The 22,353-nt window shown below is 35.4% G+C and overlaps 1 protein-coding gene across 7 annotated transcripts in view; it reads right to left on the bottom strand.

Moving 5' to 3' along the window:
• Positions 1 to 451: 451 nt before the first annotated feature.
• Positions 452 to 22,353, bottom strand: part of LOC120523263 (HMG box transcription factor BBX) — a 260,159-nt gene continuing 238,257 nt past the window's right edge. For all 7 annotated transcript variants that reach the window (XM_039744431.1, XM_039744435.1, XM_039744437.1 and 4 more), the window contains 3 exons: positions 20,400 to 20,591; positions 14,175 to 14,376; positions 452 to 8,432 (listed from right to left, as the gene is read on the bottom strand). In XM_039744431.1, the coding sequence (XP_039600365.1) occupies positions 8,351 to 8,432; positions 14,175 to 14,376; positions 20,400 to 20,591 (476 nt within the window). In that variant the 3' untranslated portion in view covers positions 452 to 8,350. The remainder of the gene's footprint in view (positions 8,433 to 14,174; positions 14,377 to 20,399; positions 20,592 to 22,353) is intronic.

Genomic DNA, 22,353 nt, shown 5'->3' with positions numbered 1-22,353 from the left:
CCTTTGATATAACATTATTACTAGATATAAAATCAAAGACTTTTTAAAACCTGTTGCAACTGCTAGTTTTGGGAAAATCCATTACTACAAATACTCCATGTGCCGAACATAAGTTAAAGGCAACTTTAAGAGCAAATGCAGTTCTAATAATCCACCTCCATCCATCCATCCATTATCCAACCTGCTACATCCTAACTACAGGGTCACAGGGGTCTGATGGAGCCAATTCCAGCCAACACAGGGCGAAAGGCAGGAAATAAACCCCGGGCAGGGTGCCAGCCCACCGCAGGGCTTGCACACACACAAAGCACAATTTAGGATCGCCACTGCACCTAACCTGCATGTCTTTGTACTGTGGGAGGAAACCACAGTACCCGGAGAAAACCCACGCAGACACGGAGAGAACATGCAAACTCCACGCAAGGAGGACCCGGGAAGCGAATCCGGGTCTCCTAACTGTGAGGCAGCAGCGCTAGCCACTGCACCACCGTGCCGCCCGTTCTAATAATTCAAAATATAAAATTGTGATTATGAAGTATGTTCCATGAGATTGAAAATTATACTTTATGAGGGTATACACACTGCTAAAAATTCTGGGACATTCCATATACTACTAATTGTGAGTTTCATCAAATGTCCTCAGTTACACATGGTGCAATGTAAATAATGCACTGCCAGAAATACTTCAAATAATGAAAAACAATTACAATAAGTATAAAAAGGAAGTGTGAACTATGTATCAACAGGCTGTAACAGTAATGAAATAATGACTCCTGCTGACAGTTGCAGCAAGTATCATATTTTCAGGGGTTAACAAAGGTTTATAAATAAAACCTTGTCTATAACCAAATTACTATAGTTCATTAAAATGCTACATCTGCTAGCAGTATAAGCAAAAGAAAATTCATGTATGCATTTCCTCCAAAAAGTGTCTTTTTGCTTATGTAAGTTATTTCACAATTACAGAGTTTTATGATTCTTGCACATTATCATTATTTTTCCAATAATTTAAAAGAGACCAAAACAATAACCACAATGATTATACCCTTCCAAACACATTACTATTTTCAAACATAAGTGCCATCTGACTTATTACTCATTTGTATATGTATTAATTTTGATAATTACTTAACTGTAAAAGTGTTATTGAATCAATCCTGAACATAAGGAAGAACTTTCCAAAATTAAACTACAATGAAGTAAAATAAAAAATAGATATTGCTATTAAAAGAATTTACACATATCAGGCTGCTACTAGTCAAGATTATTTGAACAGCACTCTTATAAAATCTGAAACTATAGAAATATTTTAAAGTAAATATGCTGCATTGCATAATTTCTCTCCTTCTGAATCTGTCAAAAGAATAAGGCAAAGCTGCATTTATGAAAGGGCTAAAACAATCAAGTTTTTATCTCATGATACAGTACTAACAAAATACATTAAACTATGTGAATTGCAGATATGCATGATCATCCTGACAAAATTAGGCAACTTCTCCTTCAGAAGACATTAATGTGCTTAATTCTGATTTTGAAATTATAGCACTTTCAATGCCATTTTTGAGTGTGCGTGTTTTTTGTATGCAGTACTATACTATATACTGTATATGTACAGTAAGTAAAAATGTATATACCCATAGACATATACAAATACCAAATTTGTGTACACACACAGACTTTTCTGTTTTCTGTAACTGCTTTATCCTGAGCAGGGGACAAGGTGTGCAAATAAATATGCTACTAATAGTTGCTGGCTAACCAAAAAATAATAAAATGTGCTGCAAAGAGAAATCTACTGTTAAGTACTATTATGCATATTTGTCTCAAAAATTCTGTTCTTGGTGGCATGCATGCATTTTGCTTTCCTTGCACACCCTTAACTGAGGATAGATTCATTGGAAAAGCTACCAACCGACGTATACCAGAATTTTATAAACAAAAGGTAGAAAAAAGAATAAGCCTGAGCGATTCTGTCTGTTTAAGGTAGTAAAAAGACTAATTAAGGAGCAAAAATGAAATACATACAATGAAAACTAGTTAAAGATAATTGCACACATGTATGGAAGCATTAACATTCTATCTGAACTAGCTAGTTCTATACACTTTCAAGCAGTATTTTCAGCAATTTCATTTTCACTAGTATACAGTATGTGAGAATGTATATACGAAATGTATTTAACTAAAATTAGGAAGTTTTGGCAATATGTCTATACTGACAAATATTTATCTGCATTTAGTGTAGTTTGTATAGTTTCGTTATATCTGAGCAAATTAAACAATTGTATAATTAGATATAATTTTTAAACATATATACATTTTACTAATATATACTCCATAGACTTTAAAATAAATTATAGCTATGAAAGCAGATGGTTGCTGTATATTTGGACAAACAGCCAATATCACAAATAATCTATTATCTATATATATTGCAAAGACCTTCTTAAACAAAATCAGTCACACACTAATGGAAATTTACAAAACACATTAGAAATAAAAAATACAAGTTAAAAACGCTAATACATTCAAGAGGCAATGCTAATACTAAAGGGTATGTTTACCAAATGTAATATAAGAATTCTAGACAATTATAGAAGTATTCCAAGTAGCAAGCATTGGTCTACTTATCCATTACAATCCTTTACATGTTGATGCACCTGAACAGAATAAAAGGTTGTGTTTTACAACCAACCTTGGACAATGTTTTGGTAATTTCCTTCAAGTCTACAAAACAGTCATAAATCTCTTTAGAAATAAATGTTCTTAATCCAAACCAACATTTGTTTTAAGCGGTTAGAAGATAGCTTGGTAGGATACAACAATCATAATGTATATTTTTACCAATATTTATCATTTTGAAACAACGATTTCATATGTTAAAGCCAGAGTACCACAAAATGTAAGTCTAGAGTAATTTCTGCTGATATTCTACCTGAAAATAGCAGTGCTACTCCCAGCTCAGTGCAACAGGTTTTCTAGTTTTTTGTCCCTGACATGCTTGATCCCTTTTATTTTAAATGTAGTTTAAATAAAAATCTTTCATAAATGTATACTACTTTAGGGAGGTGTGTTGAAATCCCAGCATAGTCACGTCTTGGTGGTATTTGCACACTCTCCCTTTCCTCACATTGGTTTTTCCCCAGGTATTCAAGACTTCTTTCAAATTCAAAACATTCATGATAAGTAAAATGAAAAACTTAATTGGCCATGTGTGAATATTTGCATCTCCTGCAGTGGAGTGGTGTTACATTCTGTTTTGGTTCCTGCTCCAGCTGCTCAAAACTCAATAACGCAAAAAGGAGGGTAGGAAAATGGGTGAAAGAACTTGTGAATGGCTTTTAATAGCGAGCTTCACAAGAAGTATAAACACTGTCGGTTTCAACTTATTACACGCAGTGAGCAGGTAAAGGTGGATTAACCTTTTCAGAAATTGTACAATGTGATATATAAACTGTACAAATTGATGGGGTCACTAGTGAACCCTTATCTCTTCTGCATTATATGATGATACCACTTTGAAGAAAAAGTGACAATGTTAACTGTTTAAAAAGATAGTTTCAGGATCCCAATTAAATATGCTCACTGTATAATGAATGGCATGAAGTTCTTTCAATTATTAGACAGTAGTCTCAGCTATAGCTAAGTCAGCATTGCTGAAATAAAATAAAAACTTGCTTTAAATCAATGATTTGAATTCAACAATCTATAAGTATTCAGTAAAACCTAAAAATAATTATACTTAAATAAAGTAATTCTTCAGCAGTATCATGTAGTTGGGAAGCAGAAACGTACACAAAACTATACAACATATTTCTAAAACAAATATAATTAACATGTGTGTGAAACTCTCAGTACAAATGACACAGTACTTTAAAACAGAAGTCTTAAAAGCAATGATGTCAAAGCTATTAGACTAAAGGCTCTGCAAATATGTCTACAAGTTTCAGTGCCTACGTGCTTTAGAATTAAGAAATAAAATTATTGTGTTTCTATTAAGCATTACACAACAGTCCTTATTCAGTAAATTTAACCCAAAGAGAGGGCTGTGAGGTAAAGAAGAAGTCAAATGAAAGAATTGCATTGGACATTAAGTGAACATATGTATAAAATACAAGTGTAGCCACACTGACAGGGAGAAAATAAAAATGACAAATATAAAAAAGTCAGTTACAAAAAAGAAAAAGAAGGATCAATTTAATTAAAAAAGGATTATTGCACAAAACTGAGAGCACTAAGAAGAAAGGCGCAACTTTTAAAGGCCAAAAGGCAGTAAACATGGCTTCATTCTTTTATAGATTCATTTAAATCTTATGATAATAAGTATCATTTTGCACTCTATTTTGTATATTTGGAAAGTCAAACAAAAATACAAGAAAAAAAATTATTAAAAATGTTTCTAAAGGAAAACCATCCTGGGGAAAGCTTGCATTTTTCAGTTTCATGCATTGCATTTGTGTTTTATTGTCACCTGGTGGTATAAACTGGTCTTATGTTATGCTGAAATGTTCCAACACTTTTACACATAAGATGTGACTTAAGTACCTCACTTGAAAAATAAAAGACATTCCTGTGAGGTTATCTGATATCTAATATTAGCCATGTACTTTTTAAATATGCAAAATCAGGAAACCAACTAAGATAATCTGGAAAAATACAAATGTTTTTGTATATCCAAGGCTAGAATGTTATTATAAAAAAAAACACAGTGCCAGCTATTAAATAAAAATTTCAATAACTGTTCCATTGATAATAAAGAGTAGGCTATAATAATTCACCATGTTATATTTTGGCTAGTCCATGAGCTGCTTTTTTAAAATTTGTGATTTAACGCTACAAAATCACTTATCAGCTACATGCCCACATTATAATACTAACTGCAAAGAGAAAGCATGCAAGACGATTGTAGGAGTATACAAGTATGTGTGTTAAAGAAGAAGGGAAGCTGACCAAAAGTAATGGGATTACGATAAATATCAGACCTATGTTCGAAAAGTTAGCAATTGGTAGTTGTTTCAGTCATAAAACTTTCTGTTTGAAAAGGCACAAATAGGTGACATTTTCAAATCTTTTGTCTATTCAAGAAATTTACGTGACCCCTTTCAACAACAAACCTTTGACATACTCAGACAATTTTAATATGCTTTCTTCACTTTCTTTTGTATAAAAGCTTTTGATTAAAATATTTTTATAACAGGTATTCTTAAAAACAAGCATAAGTCTTTTTCTTCAGGCACCTAGTAACAGAGGATTTGTTCAAAAAAATTAAACATGCACATTATTAAATATCTCTAGATTCTCAAATAAGCATTGCTACAATCAGACTTTTATTGTGAGGGGATATATTTTTCATTTGTTTATAAAATTCAAGATATTCAACTAGTATGCATATCATATTTTTCTATTCTTTGAAACCTTTCCACAAAAATAATTTCTAGTAAACTAAATTACTGCAGATCAATATTGTCAATCTACAACATAACGAGAAAAATGACAACTGAACTAGGGTTTAACTGCTTTTTGGGAACCTCTTCATAATGCTGAATAGTTTGGCAGTAAGACTATGTTTCATGTGTTTTATACCTTATTTTATCTACTGCTCACATTTTTCCCAGGTTATTTCATCACAGAAACATTTGCTCAAAAAGGTTACTTTCAAAGCAGTTTTTATTTTGTAAACTGGACTATTCTTAATGTAGCAGTTTTCAGAAAAACGCTTGTGGTTTTGTGAAGCATTTGTTATTAAATGCTTTGTATCTTTAAATGAGGTACACAAAATTAATGAAAAGATGTCATAACATTTGACTATATAATCAAAGCAAATAGACTACTCTAAATGAAAAATGTTCATGTCAATGATGACCCTATATCAAATAAAATTAAAACGAGCAACACTAACACCAGCAATGATATAAAAAGAATATTTGATTTATACAATAAATATTTATTTATTGTATAAACTGTAATCAAATAAAAAAATCTATCCCATAACCAAAAAACATTCAATCTAGAGTAGACTTAATGGGACACCATAAATTAAATTGTTGAAACATTTACAGATGAAAGAGGTACAAAAAATGGCATACGTATTTCTGTTCAGTGAAGCCAGATACAAAAAAAAAAAAGACCAATGCAGAAATGGGGCAAGAAGAAAGCTTAATAATGTTGTTTATAGTAAAGCACCATTGTTTTAAATTATTAATATGCTGTTTTTATAATGCCCTTTAAAGGCATGAGTTTTCTCCTGGAAGCTACAAAACATTTGCAGTGTAATGCTGGTGTTAAAGAAAAACTTGGGACAATGTTCTGTCTTGAACCACTACAGTGATGACACCTATATGAATGAAGGTTTAAAAGAATGAGGCCATGTTGGATAGGGAACACTATTACGTTGATATTTTTCCTTGAACAGTTTATTTATGTTTTATAGCACTTTTTTATATGTTTGGTTGAAGTTAATAATTGGCATCTTTAAAAGGAAAAGCAAATCATGTTCCTCTGAAATGCAGTTGATAAAGTGTCAATACTCTGCCCATCAAACCCACCACCCCATTACCCAAAGAAACCACTCACATAAATAATTTGTCATGTCTGGAATGGAAGAAATAATGTAATTTAAAAACTTAGACAAAACTGAAATTTCTGAATTGAACTGATGTCAGACTAGTAGTTCTATATAAGAGTTAATGCAGTGTGGAGGTTACAAAAGAAAATTACTTGCACACACTTGCATTAAAATATAAAAGCTACACAGACTGTGCTAAAGGTCAAGAGTTGTCACAAAAATACATTTTCACATTCAAGTATTTGAACTTTTTTTTTTTTTAAATGCAGTGATCAATCTATTCAGCACTTTTAGCATTATAAATATAAAACTGAGTTCTGGTACACTGTCTACAGATGACTGTTGAAGTATCAAATAATTACACATTATCAAACAAGTCATTTTTGGGAACACAGATAGCTCAGTACAACAAGTATGTTGAAGGCTGCAATGGTAATACCAAAAACACTTCAAAAAGTTTTGCATATAAGCCTTACTGGCAATGGCTATACAGATTTTCTATAGAATTAAATTATGAGATGCTCATTTTCACTTCTCTAGAAGTCCAAATGTCTCCTTCATTCTATCCAAAATAAAATAGTTCATTACACCATTAGTAAGAAAAGCAGACTACATTAACATTTTCATGAACACAGCATTTATCTAGGCACTGCAACAATGTAAACTTTACCAGTACTAAGGAGGGATTGTCTTTCAGGAAGGAAAAATATCTGTATAAACTACTTTTATTTTATTTTACCAAGTAAATGTATGCACGGTTGTTTAAGGAAAGAGCAATTTGTTTTCCCTGTGTTAAACCCTTCAGTTGTACTGGTGTATTGCTTTTTTGTGCACCAAACTTTAATTTTCACCAAAGAAAAAGGAAAGGACAGTATTTTGGTATTTTGCAGAAAGCAGTTTTGTATTACTGGGAAGCATTTAAATCTGCTGTTTTCAAATAAAAAAACAAGTATTTTATTCACTAAAGTGCATGAATCATTTGGTTCATTTTAAGTGTAATTTGCACATATGATTAAAATTACATTTTAACCACTTTATTTTTACTTTTTTTCTTAAATTGGCTTTTAACGACAGTCTATCACTTTTTTCTTGATTTTTGACACCCTGAAATAGATACAAGAAAACATAACTTACTATTTAAATATACTTTGTTATAATTAAATATTCTTAAAAATAATTATATAGAAAAAAAACTTGTATAGTAGATTGTATAGCTAATAATACATCTTTCCCAGTTTAATTCACTTAAATAATGCCTTCTGCACAGAGCATCTGCCATACCACATAATTCAGGAAGGATGGCTGGCTCACCAAACCGGAGAAGATGCCTGAAATACATATAGGGAGGGAGTTTCATACAGTGTATGATCAATGCTGACACAAAATGTAGCAAAAAGTTGGTTATTCTCAATACATAAAAAATGTAAAGCAAAAAAGTAACAAAAATGCAATTTTTAAACAAAACTTGACCTTTAAAACAGCAGCCTTCTCCTTTCAACAGTTAAATGCATAACTTGTCACAGCCCACTAAGTGACAAGTATTAACAAAAAACAAAGTGACCAGTTTAGCTCCTCTCCTTTATAAAATTAATCTTCTGTGTTTAACAAGAGGGAACAAACCCACAAAACTAAATTCAAGTTCTTGCAAGTTTTAAGGAAAACCTCAAGTCACACAGAGTGGTATCCTAATGCAATCTTTCGCAGTCAGGGCATGGCAAGGAGGTAAGCAAATGAAAGTTCAGAGTTTCTTCACTGAAGAACACTTTCATTTGTGTTTCAAAATAGTCATCACTGATCTGCGCAGGAAATAAGGACTGGAGTTTGGGCCATTTCATTTGGCTGTCCTTCATGTGGCAGAGAACGCTGACTTCTAGAAAAATAAAGAGAAGATTATTCAGAGATGTAAAGAATAAAAATTATCGAACATCTAAATGATCCTCAAGTTTGACACAAATTACTGTGAATAATGTGAACTAATCTCCAACAGCATGTGATTAGTTTTATCTAATGACTAAAATTACATGAGAAAAAAATGAAAAATATTCTACTACAACTAAGCTTACAACAGACTTTAAAAGTTTAAGTTTAAACAAGTTCAAAACATTAGGCTTATTTTAAACATAACTAAGGGTTTTTAATGGTTCAGCTATTTCGTTTGTAATTACATACATTTTACAAATTTGAAATTTAGTTTTGCTTGTTGTCCTTTTTTGCCTTATTAAAATTCTGAAACAATATTGCACTTAATTCCATTTCATAACTGGAATGAGGCGCAAATCAAGAAGCAATCATTTAAAAAAGTACTTTCTATAATATATATATATATATATATATATATATATATATATATATATAAACTGCTCAGAAAAATTAAAGGAACACTTTGAAAACACATCAGATCTCAATGGGAAAAAGAAATCCTCCTGGATATCTATACTGATATAGACTGGGTAATGTGTTAGGAACGAAAGGATGCCACATCGTTTGGTGGAAATGAAAATGATCAACCTACAGAGCCCTGATTTCAAAGACGCCCCAAAAATCAAAGTGAAAAAATTATGTGGCAGGCTAGTCCATTTTGCCAAAATTTAATTGCAGCAACTCAAAATTGTACGCAGTAGTTTGTATGGCCCCTGTGTTCTTGTATACATGCCTGACAACATCGGTGCATGCTCCTAATGAGACGACAGATGGTGTTGTGGGAGATCTCCTCCCAGATCTCGACCAGGGCATCACTGAGCTCCTGGACAGTCTGAGGTGCAACCTGGTGGCATTGGATGGACCAAAACATAATGTCCCAAAGGTGTTCTATTGGATTTAGGTCAGGAAAGTGTGGAGGCCAGTCAATGGTATCAATTCCTTCATCCTCCAGGAACTGCCTGCATACTCTCACCACATGAGGCCAGGAATTGTCGTCCACCAGGAGCCACTGCACCAGCATAGGGTCTGACAATGGGTCCAAGGATTTCATCCTGATACCTAATGGCAGCCAAGGTGCCTTTGTCAAGCCTGTAGTGGTCTGTGTGACCCTCCATGGATATGCCTCCCCAGACAATCATTAACCCACCACCAAAGTGCTCATGCTGAATGATGTTACAGGCAGCATAATGTTCTCCATGGCTTCTCCAGACCCTTTCACTTCTGTCACGTGCTCAGAGTGAACCTTCTCTCATCTGTGAAAAGCACAGGGCACCAGTGGTGCATCTGCCAATTCTGGTATTCTATGGCGAATGCCAGCCGAGCTGCATGCTGCTGGGCAGTGAGCTCAGGGCCCATTAGAGGACATGGGACCCTTGGGTCACCCTCATAAAGTCTTTCTGGTTGTTTGGTCAGGGACATTCACACCAGTGGCCTGTTGGAGGTCATTTTGTAGGGCTCTGACAGTGCTCATCCTGTTCTGCTTTTCCCAAAGGAGAAGATACCGGTCCTGCTAATGGGTTAAGAACCTTCTATGGCCCTGTCTAGCAACAGTAACTGCTTGTCTCCTGGAATCTCCTCCATGCCCTTGAGACTGTCCTAGAAGACACAGCAAACCTTCTGGCAATGGTACATATTGACGTGCCATTCTGGAGAAGTTGGACTACCTTTGCAACTTCTGTAGGGTCCAGGTATTGCCTCATGCTACCAGTAGTGACACTGACTGTAGCCAAATGCAAAACTAGTGAAAAACAGTCAGAAAAGATGAGGAGGGAAAAATGTCAGTGGCCTCCACCTGTTAAACTATTCCTGTTTTGGGGGTCCAACTCATTGTTGCCCCTCTAGTGCACCTGTTGTTAATTTCATTAACACCAAAGCAGCTGAAACTGATTAACAACCTCCTCTGCTACTTAACTGACCAGATCAGTATCCCAGAATTTTCATTGACTTGATGCTATACTCTCATTAAAAAGTGTTCATTTAATTTTTTTGAGCAGTATATATATATATATATATATATATATATATATATATATATATATATATATATATATATATATATATATATATATATATATCTTGGTCACATAAGCACTTTATGTTGGAGGCTATGGAGCATGGAGGAAAATCTTAAAGACTTACCAAACTTGTCCATTTTTCAAGCCAAGGCTTGAATATTGATCCACCTCTTGCACTTACACACACATTGTTAAACACTTTATAAACACTTTATGAACAAATAACACCATCATTATGAGATTCAGCCATTTTAAAAGAAGACCAGCTGTGCATTATGGCTCAAAACTTAGTTCTTCTGTGTAACAGCCTGAGGCATTTCATATTTTAATTAGTTATTGAGTTGCAGGAAAAAATAGAAAGTCCAAGGCTTTATTTTGATAGTTTGATAATTATTACAATCTTGCAAAACTGAGAATGTTTCACCCCAGAAAAATTCTTAGAAGTCATCATAGTAGAAAACCCCAAAACATTTTGTTTATCACTGAGTTGGCTAATCTGAAACAAGATATTCCTGAGCATTCCCCTAAAGATAAATAATATGTTCCCCAATCAGTAAGAGGAGAAATATTTTACTAGTTATATTAAGTTTTGGTCACCTGGGGATTTGCTAAAACCTCTGAACTCGGTTCTACTATGGAGTTATTGCAACCCATACCTTCCCTAGTCAGCCATGAGAAGAATTATTCATGAATTTTATCACTGATATATTTTTTATCTCAGGGAAATAAAACAAAAATAATAGTTGCTGAGTACTTTTCCTAAAGTGCCCATTTTTCCAGAGAACTTGGTATTATCTTTATTAATTGAATATTTTGTTTACATAGATTCCTGAAAACAATCAAATTGCTCTCTTCAATTCATTTCTCGTTTTGGAGATATTTTTGTTTACATGTTGGTATCAAGATGAACTTTTCCTTGGGGGAACATCCGGAGAGTAATGGTCAAACTGAGCAGCTTAACTAAGATCTTGAGAAATTTTTAAAATGTATGATGGACTCTTTTTAGTCTAGCTGAAAAGACATTTTGCTTTAAGAGTTTACAGAAGTATGCTAAATATCACTCTTGGAATGTTTGTATGGTTACAAAAAACTTTTATTGATGTTCCTAGTCTTACTAACTATTTATCTAAGCTGCAAAATAACTGGGGACTGGTTTAAAAGAACTTGCTCAAGGTTGGAGCCACTGTCAAGATGTTCCCAAATTGCAGGGATAAAAAGGTTCCAGAATTTATGGATGGACATATTGTGTGGCTTACCATGAGAGGTATCAATTTGAGAGTTATGTTCTGTAAACTACTGTTGCTACAAAATTCACTGGATTTTATGCCACACACTTAAACTGGCTAAGTAATTATGTACTGGCTAAGAAATTCTACTTCCTAAAACAACACTACCCAGGTATCTGTCCTGTCACAAACCTTCTAATCCCAAAACGGTTTCTTTACATAATAAAGCAGCACAATTAGAACCGTGGAGCTCAGAAACCCACACAAAGAGCACAAAGTATAAAAAAACACATATACTGTACCTATACAGGAAAGATCAGGAATGTTTGTAGGTCTGCTAATATTACCCTAGTGATACATTATATGTCCTCCTCTTTAGAACTGGACCTTATGTTAGTATAAAACTAAAGCTAAGATTCTATTTTTTTTTGTAGGATTTCACAAGAATATTGAGCTTCTTTTCAGACATGAAGCTTTGAGTGAAGGTGAAAACTCATCACAATTACGGCATGTGGTCCTCTGGGTTATACAGTATATGTGGTAAGCTTACAAGATTTCAACAGCACTAAGATCCAGAAAGTCACTTGTGCCATTTCCAATCAGGCAGGCCCAATATAATAATATTATCTTAACTGCATTAATAACCCATGTCTGTAAACTTAATTTTGAAATTATATCAAGCTTTATCTCTTGTCCACACTGATACTGTGTTTCCAATTAAATGGTATTATTTCTTTGGAAATACAAAGACAGCAGAGTGATTTCTATATTTTGTCAAAGGAAATTAATGCCTGTATTAATTTAGTTGATTAATTGAAACAGGAAATTCCACGACAGAGGGTGTCCAGTGGCCACAAAAGTCTATTAGGTAAGGATGTCACATTCTCTCAGTGCCGACTTTATAAAATGTTTTCAAAAACAAAAAAATGAGAAACATGATAGTAATAATGATATTCATCAAATAAATCAAAAGTTTTACTCCATTTTTAAGTACAATACTTTACTGTGACTTATTCAGTATTTCTTAAAAGAGTAGCTTAAGCTGTTTGTTTTCAAAATCTGCACTGCTTATTTTTAGAAAAAGGAAATGCAAAATCTTACAAGCAGTAATATTGGTTGAATATGGTGTGGCTGGCAGACGGCCGGGACACCCTTTTGATCCTGGATCCGGGGGAGAAGCCATGGGATGCACACTACATCCCACGGAACATTTGGTGGTAGCCCCCCTGGGTTGCATCGGGGCCACAATGGTGGAACACTGGAGCTCATCCCTGTTGGGCTGCATGGCCACTGCCAGGGGGAGCTGCATGGCTTAATGAGCCCATGTGGGCTGGACTGCAGCCACACCTGGAAGTGCAGCCTGAAATAGGCCAACGAGCACTTGGAGTAGTTCCGGGGGTGTTATAAAAGGAGCCTGCAGCCACTACTCGAGGAGCCAGAGTCGCAAGGAGGAGGAAGCTGCCTGGGAGGAGCGGAGAAAGAAGAGGGTGGTTTAGAATAAGTTACTTTGTGTGTTGTTTTGGGACTGTGTTGGGCCTGTGGGACACAGGGAAGACATGTCCCACAGCTGAAGAAAAATTAAAACCTTTTCATTTATTTTACACATGCCTCCATTGTCAATCTGTGTCGAGTTGACGCCTATATAGCGCCTTTACCACAAAAGGCATTTCAGTCCTGGATAAAAGTATCGTAACAAAGGCATTTTGAAATAATTTCTTAATAAATAAATACTTGTTGAAAAAGAAAATTGACTATTTACATTTCTGTATTTTCAAACTTTCACACAATGAATTTAGTAACATTTTTCCTAAAATGTTACTAATTCTAACATTATTCTTTCAATATTTACTTATAAATGCAAACTATTCATCTTATTCTGACAGAATAGTCATAGTTTTCTGTATAGTTTATGCTTACTCCATATCAAAATATATGAATAACTATTAATAACATTTATAATAATATCATGTAATAATACCAATTAATATAATTTTGCTATAACAATTTAAGTACAACAGTTTCTTAAGGGTGCTTTTATCAAGCAACAAAAATTACCTGTAATACTGTACACAGCACTACAATATTAACAAAACTATTGTAGAAAATTATTTATTATCCATCCCACATAGACCTACACCCAGCAAAGCTCAACAACAACAATGGAGCAATGCACAAGCACTTGAAGTGTTGAAACAGAACCAGACAATACTGTGGGCTCACAATTAAAAAGGACAAACAATAATGCTACCATGGAATTAAAAAACTACAAACAAATAATTAGTTTTCTGTGTTTGAAGCTGGTTGTTAAATAAGATTCATTCACTTTTATTATTTTCATTTTTTGACTTGACCAAGACTTGACCCATTAAGTAATACCCAATTCTCCTTATACTAAGAAGAGAGAATTCAGTAAAAAATTTTGCACAGCGGTACAGTAGTGAGCGAATTTACCTGTGTACATTCTCCATTGCTGCCACCTCAGCCAGAGCAGCCAAGCTGACAAATGCTGGAATAGAAGATACAGCTGGCATGTCTGCTGTAATACTGCACATAGACTGAGCCTTTGTTTCTCTGTAGCAATCCTCACTGTATAATGTGTCTTCTTTTAATGGCTTTTCTCCTGGGCTTTGTACCAGTTCCCTAGTTCTGCTTTCTGTTTACAGAAACATAGTAAAAGTGAGACTTGCATTCAGTTGTTTAATAACAATAATATTCCACTCTATACATAACTGCAATCTTGTGGCAAGAATTTCCTAAAATAAAATCTGGAACTGATTATATATAAAATAAGAATGTCTTTAATAAAGTTTGCACTATGTAGCTTCGATGAATTGCCAGGAAAGTTTCCAAATTAGGAGATCGTAGTCATAGTTTCATAACTCCTGCAGTCAGGCATTACTATTGACTTATTATGTGTCAGTCATTACCTTATTTGTTTCCCACTCAGATTGTCTTACTGTTCAAGTATTCAGTGTTCACTTATCAAATCTATCTTATCAAACATGTCAAACACTGCAACATATGTTTTATCACTTATCCTTCAAATATAGTTTGGTTTTTATTTTTGGAAAATAGACTAGTGATAAGTTTCTCTTCCAATGTAATGCGTCTCATTTTAGGCTTGTTGCTGAAAAATGTTTAAAATATTATTACAAGCACTAAAATGAAAATCTTTATTCATGTCAGTACTGTTGCATTTCACTGTACTGCAGTAACTTGACAGTTGCTATTTTGTTAAGATAGTAAAAAGAGCAGGACTTGAAGCTAAAGAGTGATTTTAATTACTGTGTATACTCGCATATAAGATCATAAAATCAGACCGGATTTATACGCCCGTTCAAAAATGTGACACTTAATTTTTTTTTGTTTTACATCTTCTTGCTTCCTCCAATCTTGCACCAGTTTCTCAGACACATTGAATTTTGTTGTAGCAGTGCAGTAACCAATTTCTTTCGCCACTTCAACGACTTTTAACTTAAAGCCAGCTTCATATTTTCTTCTGAAGGAATGCTCCATTGTTGATAAGGGATTCTCTTACAATAAGGTGTATGAGGGTGTGAGATACAATAAACACTAAACAGTGCAAACGTCGCTTCGGAATAGTTTGGGTATTACTGTGTGGTCATGTAGGCTGACTGCACAGAAAAAAAAGGTAGTGTGCTCTGTGGTTACTCTCGCAGGTGGGTGTTAGCATATCATAATCTCTTGGACCAATAGTGTGAGTTTTCTGCATTTGACTTATACGACCGACATTATAAAATACCGGAAATTATATGGTAAAATCAAATCCCTACTTATCCACAAGAGAACTTAAACGCAAGAATATATAGTACTTTTTCAAGAATATGTGTGCATATGCTACTAAAACCTTTTTATCTGGTGCAATATTGAATGCAGCATCTAAAATGCCATCTAATATTCCAATTTGACTTTTTTGGAAAAAACACAAGGGGGAATACGGCAAAGTGCCATATGTGCAAAAAACAATGTATTCATTTGGAAGTAACAAGCAAAAGTACAGCTAGTCAACCTGTGCAGTCAGGCAAGACAGCAGAATGGGAGCTTGCAAAACATGTAATTAAAATGCTGAAACACTGGAAATTTTATCTAATGAAGTGTGCATCTCCCTATTATTCTAGCACTGCTTGCAAGCTACGATGTGAGTTAAGATGTGAGGGAAATGTCCATGCGCTGTAGCAAATCAAGGTAGCATTGTGTAAAGCATTTGGCACTTAAAGACTATGTAAAAAAATCATCACAGCATCATTGTTGAATTCCCAGTTTAAAAGATACATACTTTGCAAGTGAGGAGAATGCCACAGCAATATCCAAATTATCCAATTTTTTTTTTTAACGTTTTCAGCTGAAGGACGGGAGCATGTGCTGAATACAGCATGTTGCCGCACCCACCACATGACAAACTACCCAGATTGAGACCCAAGCTGACAATCAGTGACATCAGGAAGTGAGTCACCCAGTCTTTGGGACCAGCATTCTAATAAAGAAATTTCTGTTGGTATTGACACTAACAAGAAAATATGTACTGTAATTGAGCTGCTTATAAAATATCTCAAACAATAACTTTCTAGCAACATTTATGCAGAATCTGCTGAAAATTTCATCTAGTTGAAACATCCATCTATTATCCAACCCACTATATCCTAAATATAGGGTCACGGGGGTCGGCTGGAGCCAATCCCAGCCAACACAGGGTGCAAGGCAGGAAACAAACCCCAGTCAGGACGTCAGCCCACCGCAGCTAGTTGAAATAGCATAAGTTTAATATGTCACTGTGATCTATGCAAATATATCTTATAGAACCTGATTTTACTAACATGAGGTACAGCAGATACATAGCCACTTTAACCACACAATCTGACAGAAAGAACTGCCAGACAAGCAACACAACAAAAAGACTAGGATAAATGAAAACTGAGGGCAGTCAGACTGTGGGATGCTGTAATCATGTGCTGTTTCTATATGTTAAGTCAGCACAAAATTGTGCCCGTGTTTCGAGAGCATTGTGGTTTTGATGAGACTTGCATGTCTGTCTGAGGGGGTCCTGGTTGTGAAGAAATAGTATAAAGCCTTGGGAAATTGCTTGGCACACCTTTGAAGCCAACGGATAGATGGAAGGCATTGCCACCTCTTCCTAAAAATGCCTTTCACATCTACATTGATGACTCCGATCCTTGGGCCCCCACTCCAGGACTGGGTCTTGTCACTGGTTTCATTTGTCTTTGTACTATCTGGAGTAAACGCTGACGTTAAACAAAGCTATTTCTCCTACATGACTTCTTACCACTATATCACTAGGGAGGGGTATCGTCTTTTAAGTTATATCTATATAGATTCAGGTTAAGTAACAAGCCACAATCACGAATAAACTCATTACCCTACGAGCGAGCACCCCGTGCAGGACACAGGGGAAACGTACAAGAGAAACACTGAAAATGTTTTGTTTCTAGCCTAAAACACTCAATTGTTTAGATTTATGGCCATTAAACAATCATGGGGTGGGTGGGGGAGACCTTCTTTAGACAGTTGCTCTTATATTTTGTTTTTTAAGTGTGTTTTTACAGTTTCTATTCAGCCTTGATGCTGGGAATGTGACACGGCAAAGTATTCTGATTTTGTGTGTTTAAAAATCTACAGTGCATCCGGGAAGTATTCCATATATGTACATAAGTATTCACAGCGTTTGCTCAATACTTTGTCGATGCACCTTTGGCAGCAATTACAGCCTCAAGTCTTTTTAAATATGATGCCACAAGCTGGGCACACCTATCCTTGGCCAGTTTCGCCCATTCCTCTTTGCAGCACCTCTCAAGCTCCATCAGGTTGGATGGGAAGCGTCGGTGCACAGCCATTTTAAGATCTCTCCAGAGATGTTCAATCGGATTCTAGTCTGGGTTCTGGCTGGGCCACTCAAGGACATTCACAGAGTTGTCCTGAAGCCACTCCTTTGATATCTTGGCTGTGTGCTTAAGGTCATTGTCCTGCTGAAAGATGAACTGTCGCCCCAGTCTGAGGTCAAGAGCGCCCTGGAGCAGGTTTTCATCCAGGATGTCTCTGTACATTGCTGCAGTCATCTTTCCCTTTATCCTGACTAGTCTCCCAGTTCCTGCCGCTGAAAAACATCCCCACAGCATGATGCTGCCATCACCATGCTTCACTGTAGGTATGGTATTGGCCTGGTGATGAGCGGTGCCTGGTTTCCTCCAAACGTGACGCCTGGTATTCACACCAAACAGTTTAATCTTTGTCTCATCAGACCAGAGAATTTTGTTTCTCATGGTCTGAAAGTCTTTCAGGTGCCTTTTGGCAAACTCCAGGCGGGCTGCCATGTGCCTTTTACTAAGGAGTGGCTTCCGTCTGGCCACTCTACCATACAAGCCTGATTGGTGGATTGCTGCAGAGATGGTTGTCCTTCTGGAAGGTTCTTCTCTCTCCACAGAGGACCTCTGGAGCTCTGACAGAGTGACCATAGGGTTCTTGGTCTCCCTGACTAAGGCCCTTCTCCCCCGATCGCTCAGTTTAGATGGCCGGCCAGCTCTAGGAAGAGTCCTGGTGGTTTCGAACTTCTTCCACATACGGATGATGGAGGCCACTGTGCTCATTGGGACTTTCAAAGCAGCAGAAATTTTTCTGTAACCTTCCCCAGATTTGTTCCTCGAGACAATACTGTCTCGGAGGTCTACAGACAAGTCATTTGGCTTCATGCTTGGTTTGTGGTCTGAAATGAACTGTCAACTGTGGGACCTTATATAGACAGGTGTGTGCCTTTCCAAATCATGTCCAATCAACTGAATTTACCACAGGTGGACTCAAATTAAGCAGCAGAAACATCTCAAGGATGATCAGGGGAAACAGGATGCACCTGAGCTCAATTTGAGCTTCATGGCAAAGGCTGTGAATACTTATGTACATGTGTTTTCTCAATTTTTTAATTTTTAATAAATTTGCAAAAATCTCAAGTAAACTTTTTCACGTTGTCATTATGGGGTGTTGTGTGTAGAATTCTGAGGAAAAAATGAATGTAATCCATTTTGGAATAAGGCTATAACATAACATCTGGAAAAAGTGATGCGCTGTGAATATTTTCCGAATGCACTGTATTTGTCAGTTGTTTGTTTTGGCTTTGATTAAATGAGGACTGTGCAAAAGTTAATGCATTTTCTTGGTTAATGTCATTCTTCTAGAGAGGACCTGAAATATTAATTGGGTTGTCTTGTTGACTGAGATAGTGGGCAGACTCGTTCCCAAAAACAACTTTGTGACAAAAACACCAGAAGGATGTCTTAAACAACTTACATGTTCAATGGATTAGGTTTTTCAATTTCTGATGCAGTACTAGATACCAGAAAATAAGGGTATGTAATATAAATCTTTAGTGATGTTTACGACTGATGATTACAGCATTTGTTTTTCCAATGTAGACAATGCCAGTTTACATCCTGCTCTGAAGGGTGCTTGTTCATTTTTCACTTAAGTTGGAAATGTAGGAAAAAATTTTCACTAGCCTTTTTTCCTTCTTTGGCTTCAGCCAAAATACTGTTGAAATGGTCAGCAACATTTAGGTTTCTGCACTTTCATGCTTATCTTAAAAACTGTGTTTAGTCACAATATGGAAGTATATTCATTTAAAAAATACTTGACTGAAAATTACAATGGCAGATGACTAGTGGTAGTAATAAACTGGGAACATGACAGAAAACATTTATACAAGAATGGCACACCATTAAAAAAACAGCAAAAAATAACTAAGAAACAATTAAAACAAGTGGTACATAATTCAAGAATTAATTTAACATGTGAATGAAGGAGTCTCAAAAAATGCAGAGGAAGTCCTGCTTTTAAATCAAATTTGGCATTTGAGTAATGGCCCTAAATGTTAGAGAGTGATGAAAAAATAGATTATGACTGACACCTGGCAAGTGCAAATTCTAATGTCTGACAGTTTAAAAAACAGGGCATAAAAATTAATATATACTTTATACCTTTCTTATATAAAACATGGAGTATTCAGCTTGTGTTGTTTTTTCTAAAGATGTATAATAAATTCAATAAACTGGGTGAAATAACTTGCTTTACATCCAATAATTCTATTTTTTGGAAATACTAAAACATAATATGAAAAGTAACATGCCACAAAAATATGTCAAGAAACAATTTAAAATAATAATCAGAAATTGCCAAGATATGTATAATAAATACACTTAAAACTTAACATTCTGATGGCCTCCCCAGTGGCTCACTCATTAAAAGCACTGTGCCTGGAGCACAGCAGGCCACACTGTCGGTGCCTCGGCCAGCTGGAACTGGGGAATCTTGGGGTCGATGCCAAATTAGCCTCAGGCTGCCTGTGAAGATGGTTGGTGAGCTCCGGAAGATGCTGGAATGAAGGTCACCAGTCATCATCAGGCCTTCTTTGCCAGCACAGATGACTGGTGAGTGGCAAAGATGATTAGAAATGGGCATGTCAAATTGGGGTGAAAAAGGGGAAAAATAAAAGAAATAACTAAATTACATTCATCTGTAACTCATTATTATTTATAAGTGGATGTACTCAAAAAACTAGGTAAAGGTGTCTATTGCTTCCTTAAATTATGATCATCACAGCTACTGTATATTATGGAATATTATTGCCACCATCTACACAAAAACTTCTCTTACCTTCAGCAGGAGATACTCTTCCATCTGCACTCCGTACCAAATGGGTTATTTTGGTCTTTCTTGCTTTCCTCTTCTGGCTGCCCACAAGAGGTTCCCCTGCTCCCACTGAATCAGATGCAATTACACTCAATGTTGAAGACTTCTTAATTTTCTGGACAGCTTCAACTGAATGTGCATCTTGTGTAGGTATGGCTAGACAAACAAGATGGTCACAATTATTCTTTGTTACTGATTTGAAATTTTACAAAAAGTTATTTTGTAAGATGCTTCTTCATAGTGTCTTTGGATATATGTCAGAGAAAAATATTGGAAAATAAACAGTCTAAAATTCACAATTACAGAGCAGAAGACTTATTTGTGCTCTGGATATAATAAAAGGAAAAAATTGAAACAGGCAAATGAGAAATGCTACACACATTAAAAAAGACAGAATAAAAATTTCCCACTTTACCCAGAGGTTTCCAAAAAGGAAACACCTTTAAAAAATTAAAGCAATGTGCTAACTTCATGCTACCCTACATATCCTAGTTTAAACAAAATAAATATCTCTTAATTGGAGCAACTCCTTTTTCAAGAGTTGATATAGTAGATGGAGAGGAAATATAAATGCGATCAGCTGAAAGTTTTAAGAGAAATAAATCACAAAATGAATTCCTTCAGGTAAATATAGAACACTGCTACTGATTTTATCAGGGGATCCAAGTAGCTATAGAACATAAAGGACAACTTCAGTTCTTCACAAACATGGTATATATATGTATTCACAATGTGTTGGAAAGTTAAACATTTTCTGTAAGTTTAAAAAATATCTTGCCTGAAGAATAATTTTAAAATGGAGGCTATGAGGCACGGATCACTACAGAAAAGTATGTATAAAAATATGAGGCTTTGGAGCTGCAAATGTTTTACTATAAGAAAACATGCCTTCTGTGAGTCTCACACATATTTGTGACAACAAAAGGGATTTCGAAAGGCATCTCATTACATATTCCTGGTACTATTTTTCTTGTGTTAGGATGTATTTTCTATTTGCTTGTGTATAGGAGGAGTTCTCACATAAATATGGAAGTAAACCAACATGATGCAAAGCACATGGTAGGAAATATTTACTGTGATTCTGCCTTTCGTGAGTAAATCATGCCCCTGTCTAAAAGGTTATTGTGGAGGAAGCCAAGTGCTGAGGGATGCCTGCATAGCTGGACTTCTTTTAAAATGGGTGAATCTCTTAATATGTGTTTTTATATTTGAAAATAACATGTATAAGATGCAGTATTTACTATCTGTGTGTAATCTCAAGATCCAAATCAATGCTTGATAACTTTCTTGATTTTAAGATTTTATTTTCTGGTGGTGTTCCATGCCCCATAGCTTCCATTATAAAACACTAGGATGAGCTAGGTATTTTTTTAAATTAATAGAAATTGCTTAATGTTAGATCACAATTTTGTGTGGCAAATGTATACAGTGGTGTGAAAAACTATTTGCCCCCTTCCTGATTTCTTATTCTTTTGCATGTTTGTCACACAAAATGTTTCTGATCATCAAACACATTTAACCATTAGTCCAATATAACACAAGTAAACACAAAATGCGGTTTTTAAATGATGGTTTTTATTATTTAGGGAGAAAAAAAAATCCAAACCTACATGGCCCTGTGTGAAAAAGCAATTGCCCCCTGAACCTAATAACTGGTTGGGCCACCCTTAGCAGCAATAACTGCAATCAAGCGTTTGTGATAACTTGCAATGAGTCTTTTACAGCGCTCTGGAGGAATTTTGACCCACTCATCTTTGCAGAATTGTTGTAATTCAGCTTTATTTGAGGGTTTTCTAGCATGAACCGCCTTTTTAAGGTCATGCCATAGCATCTCAATTGGATTCAGGTCAGGACTTTGACTAGGCCACTCCAAAGTCTTCATTTTGTTTTTCTTCAGCCATTCAGAGGTGGATTTGCT

The sequence above is a fragment of the Polypterus senegalus genome, chromosome 2, assembly GCF_016835505.1.
Source record: "Polypterus senegalus isolate Bchr_013 chromosome 2, ASM1683550v1, whole genome shotgun sequence".
Taxonomy (NCBI): Eukaryota; Metazoa; Chordata; class Cladistia; order Polypteriformes; family Polypteridae; genus Polypterus; species Polypterus senegalus.
Note: the sequence above shows the minus strand (reverse complement) of the source record. Positions and strands in the feature narration are given on the sequence as shown.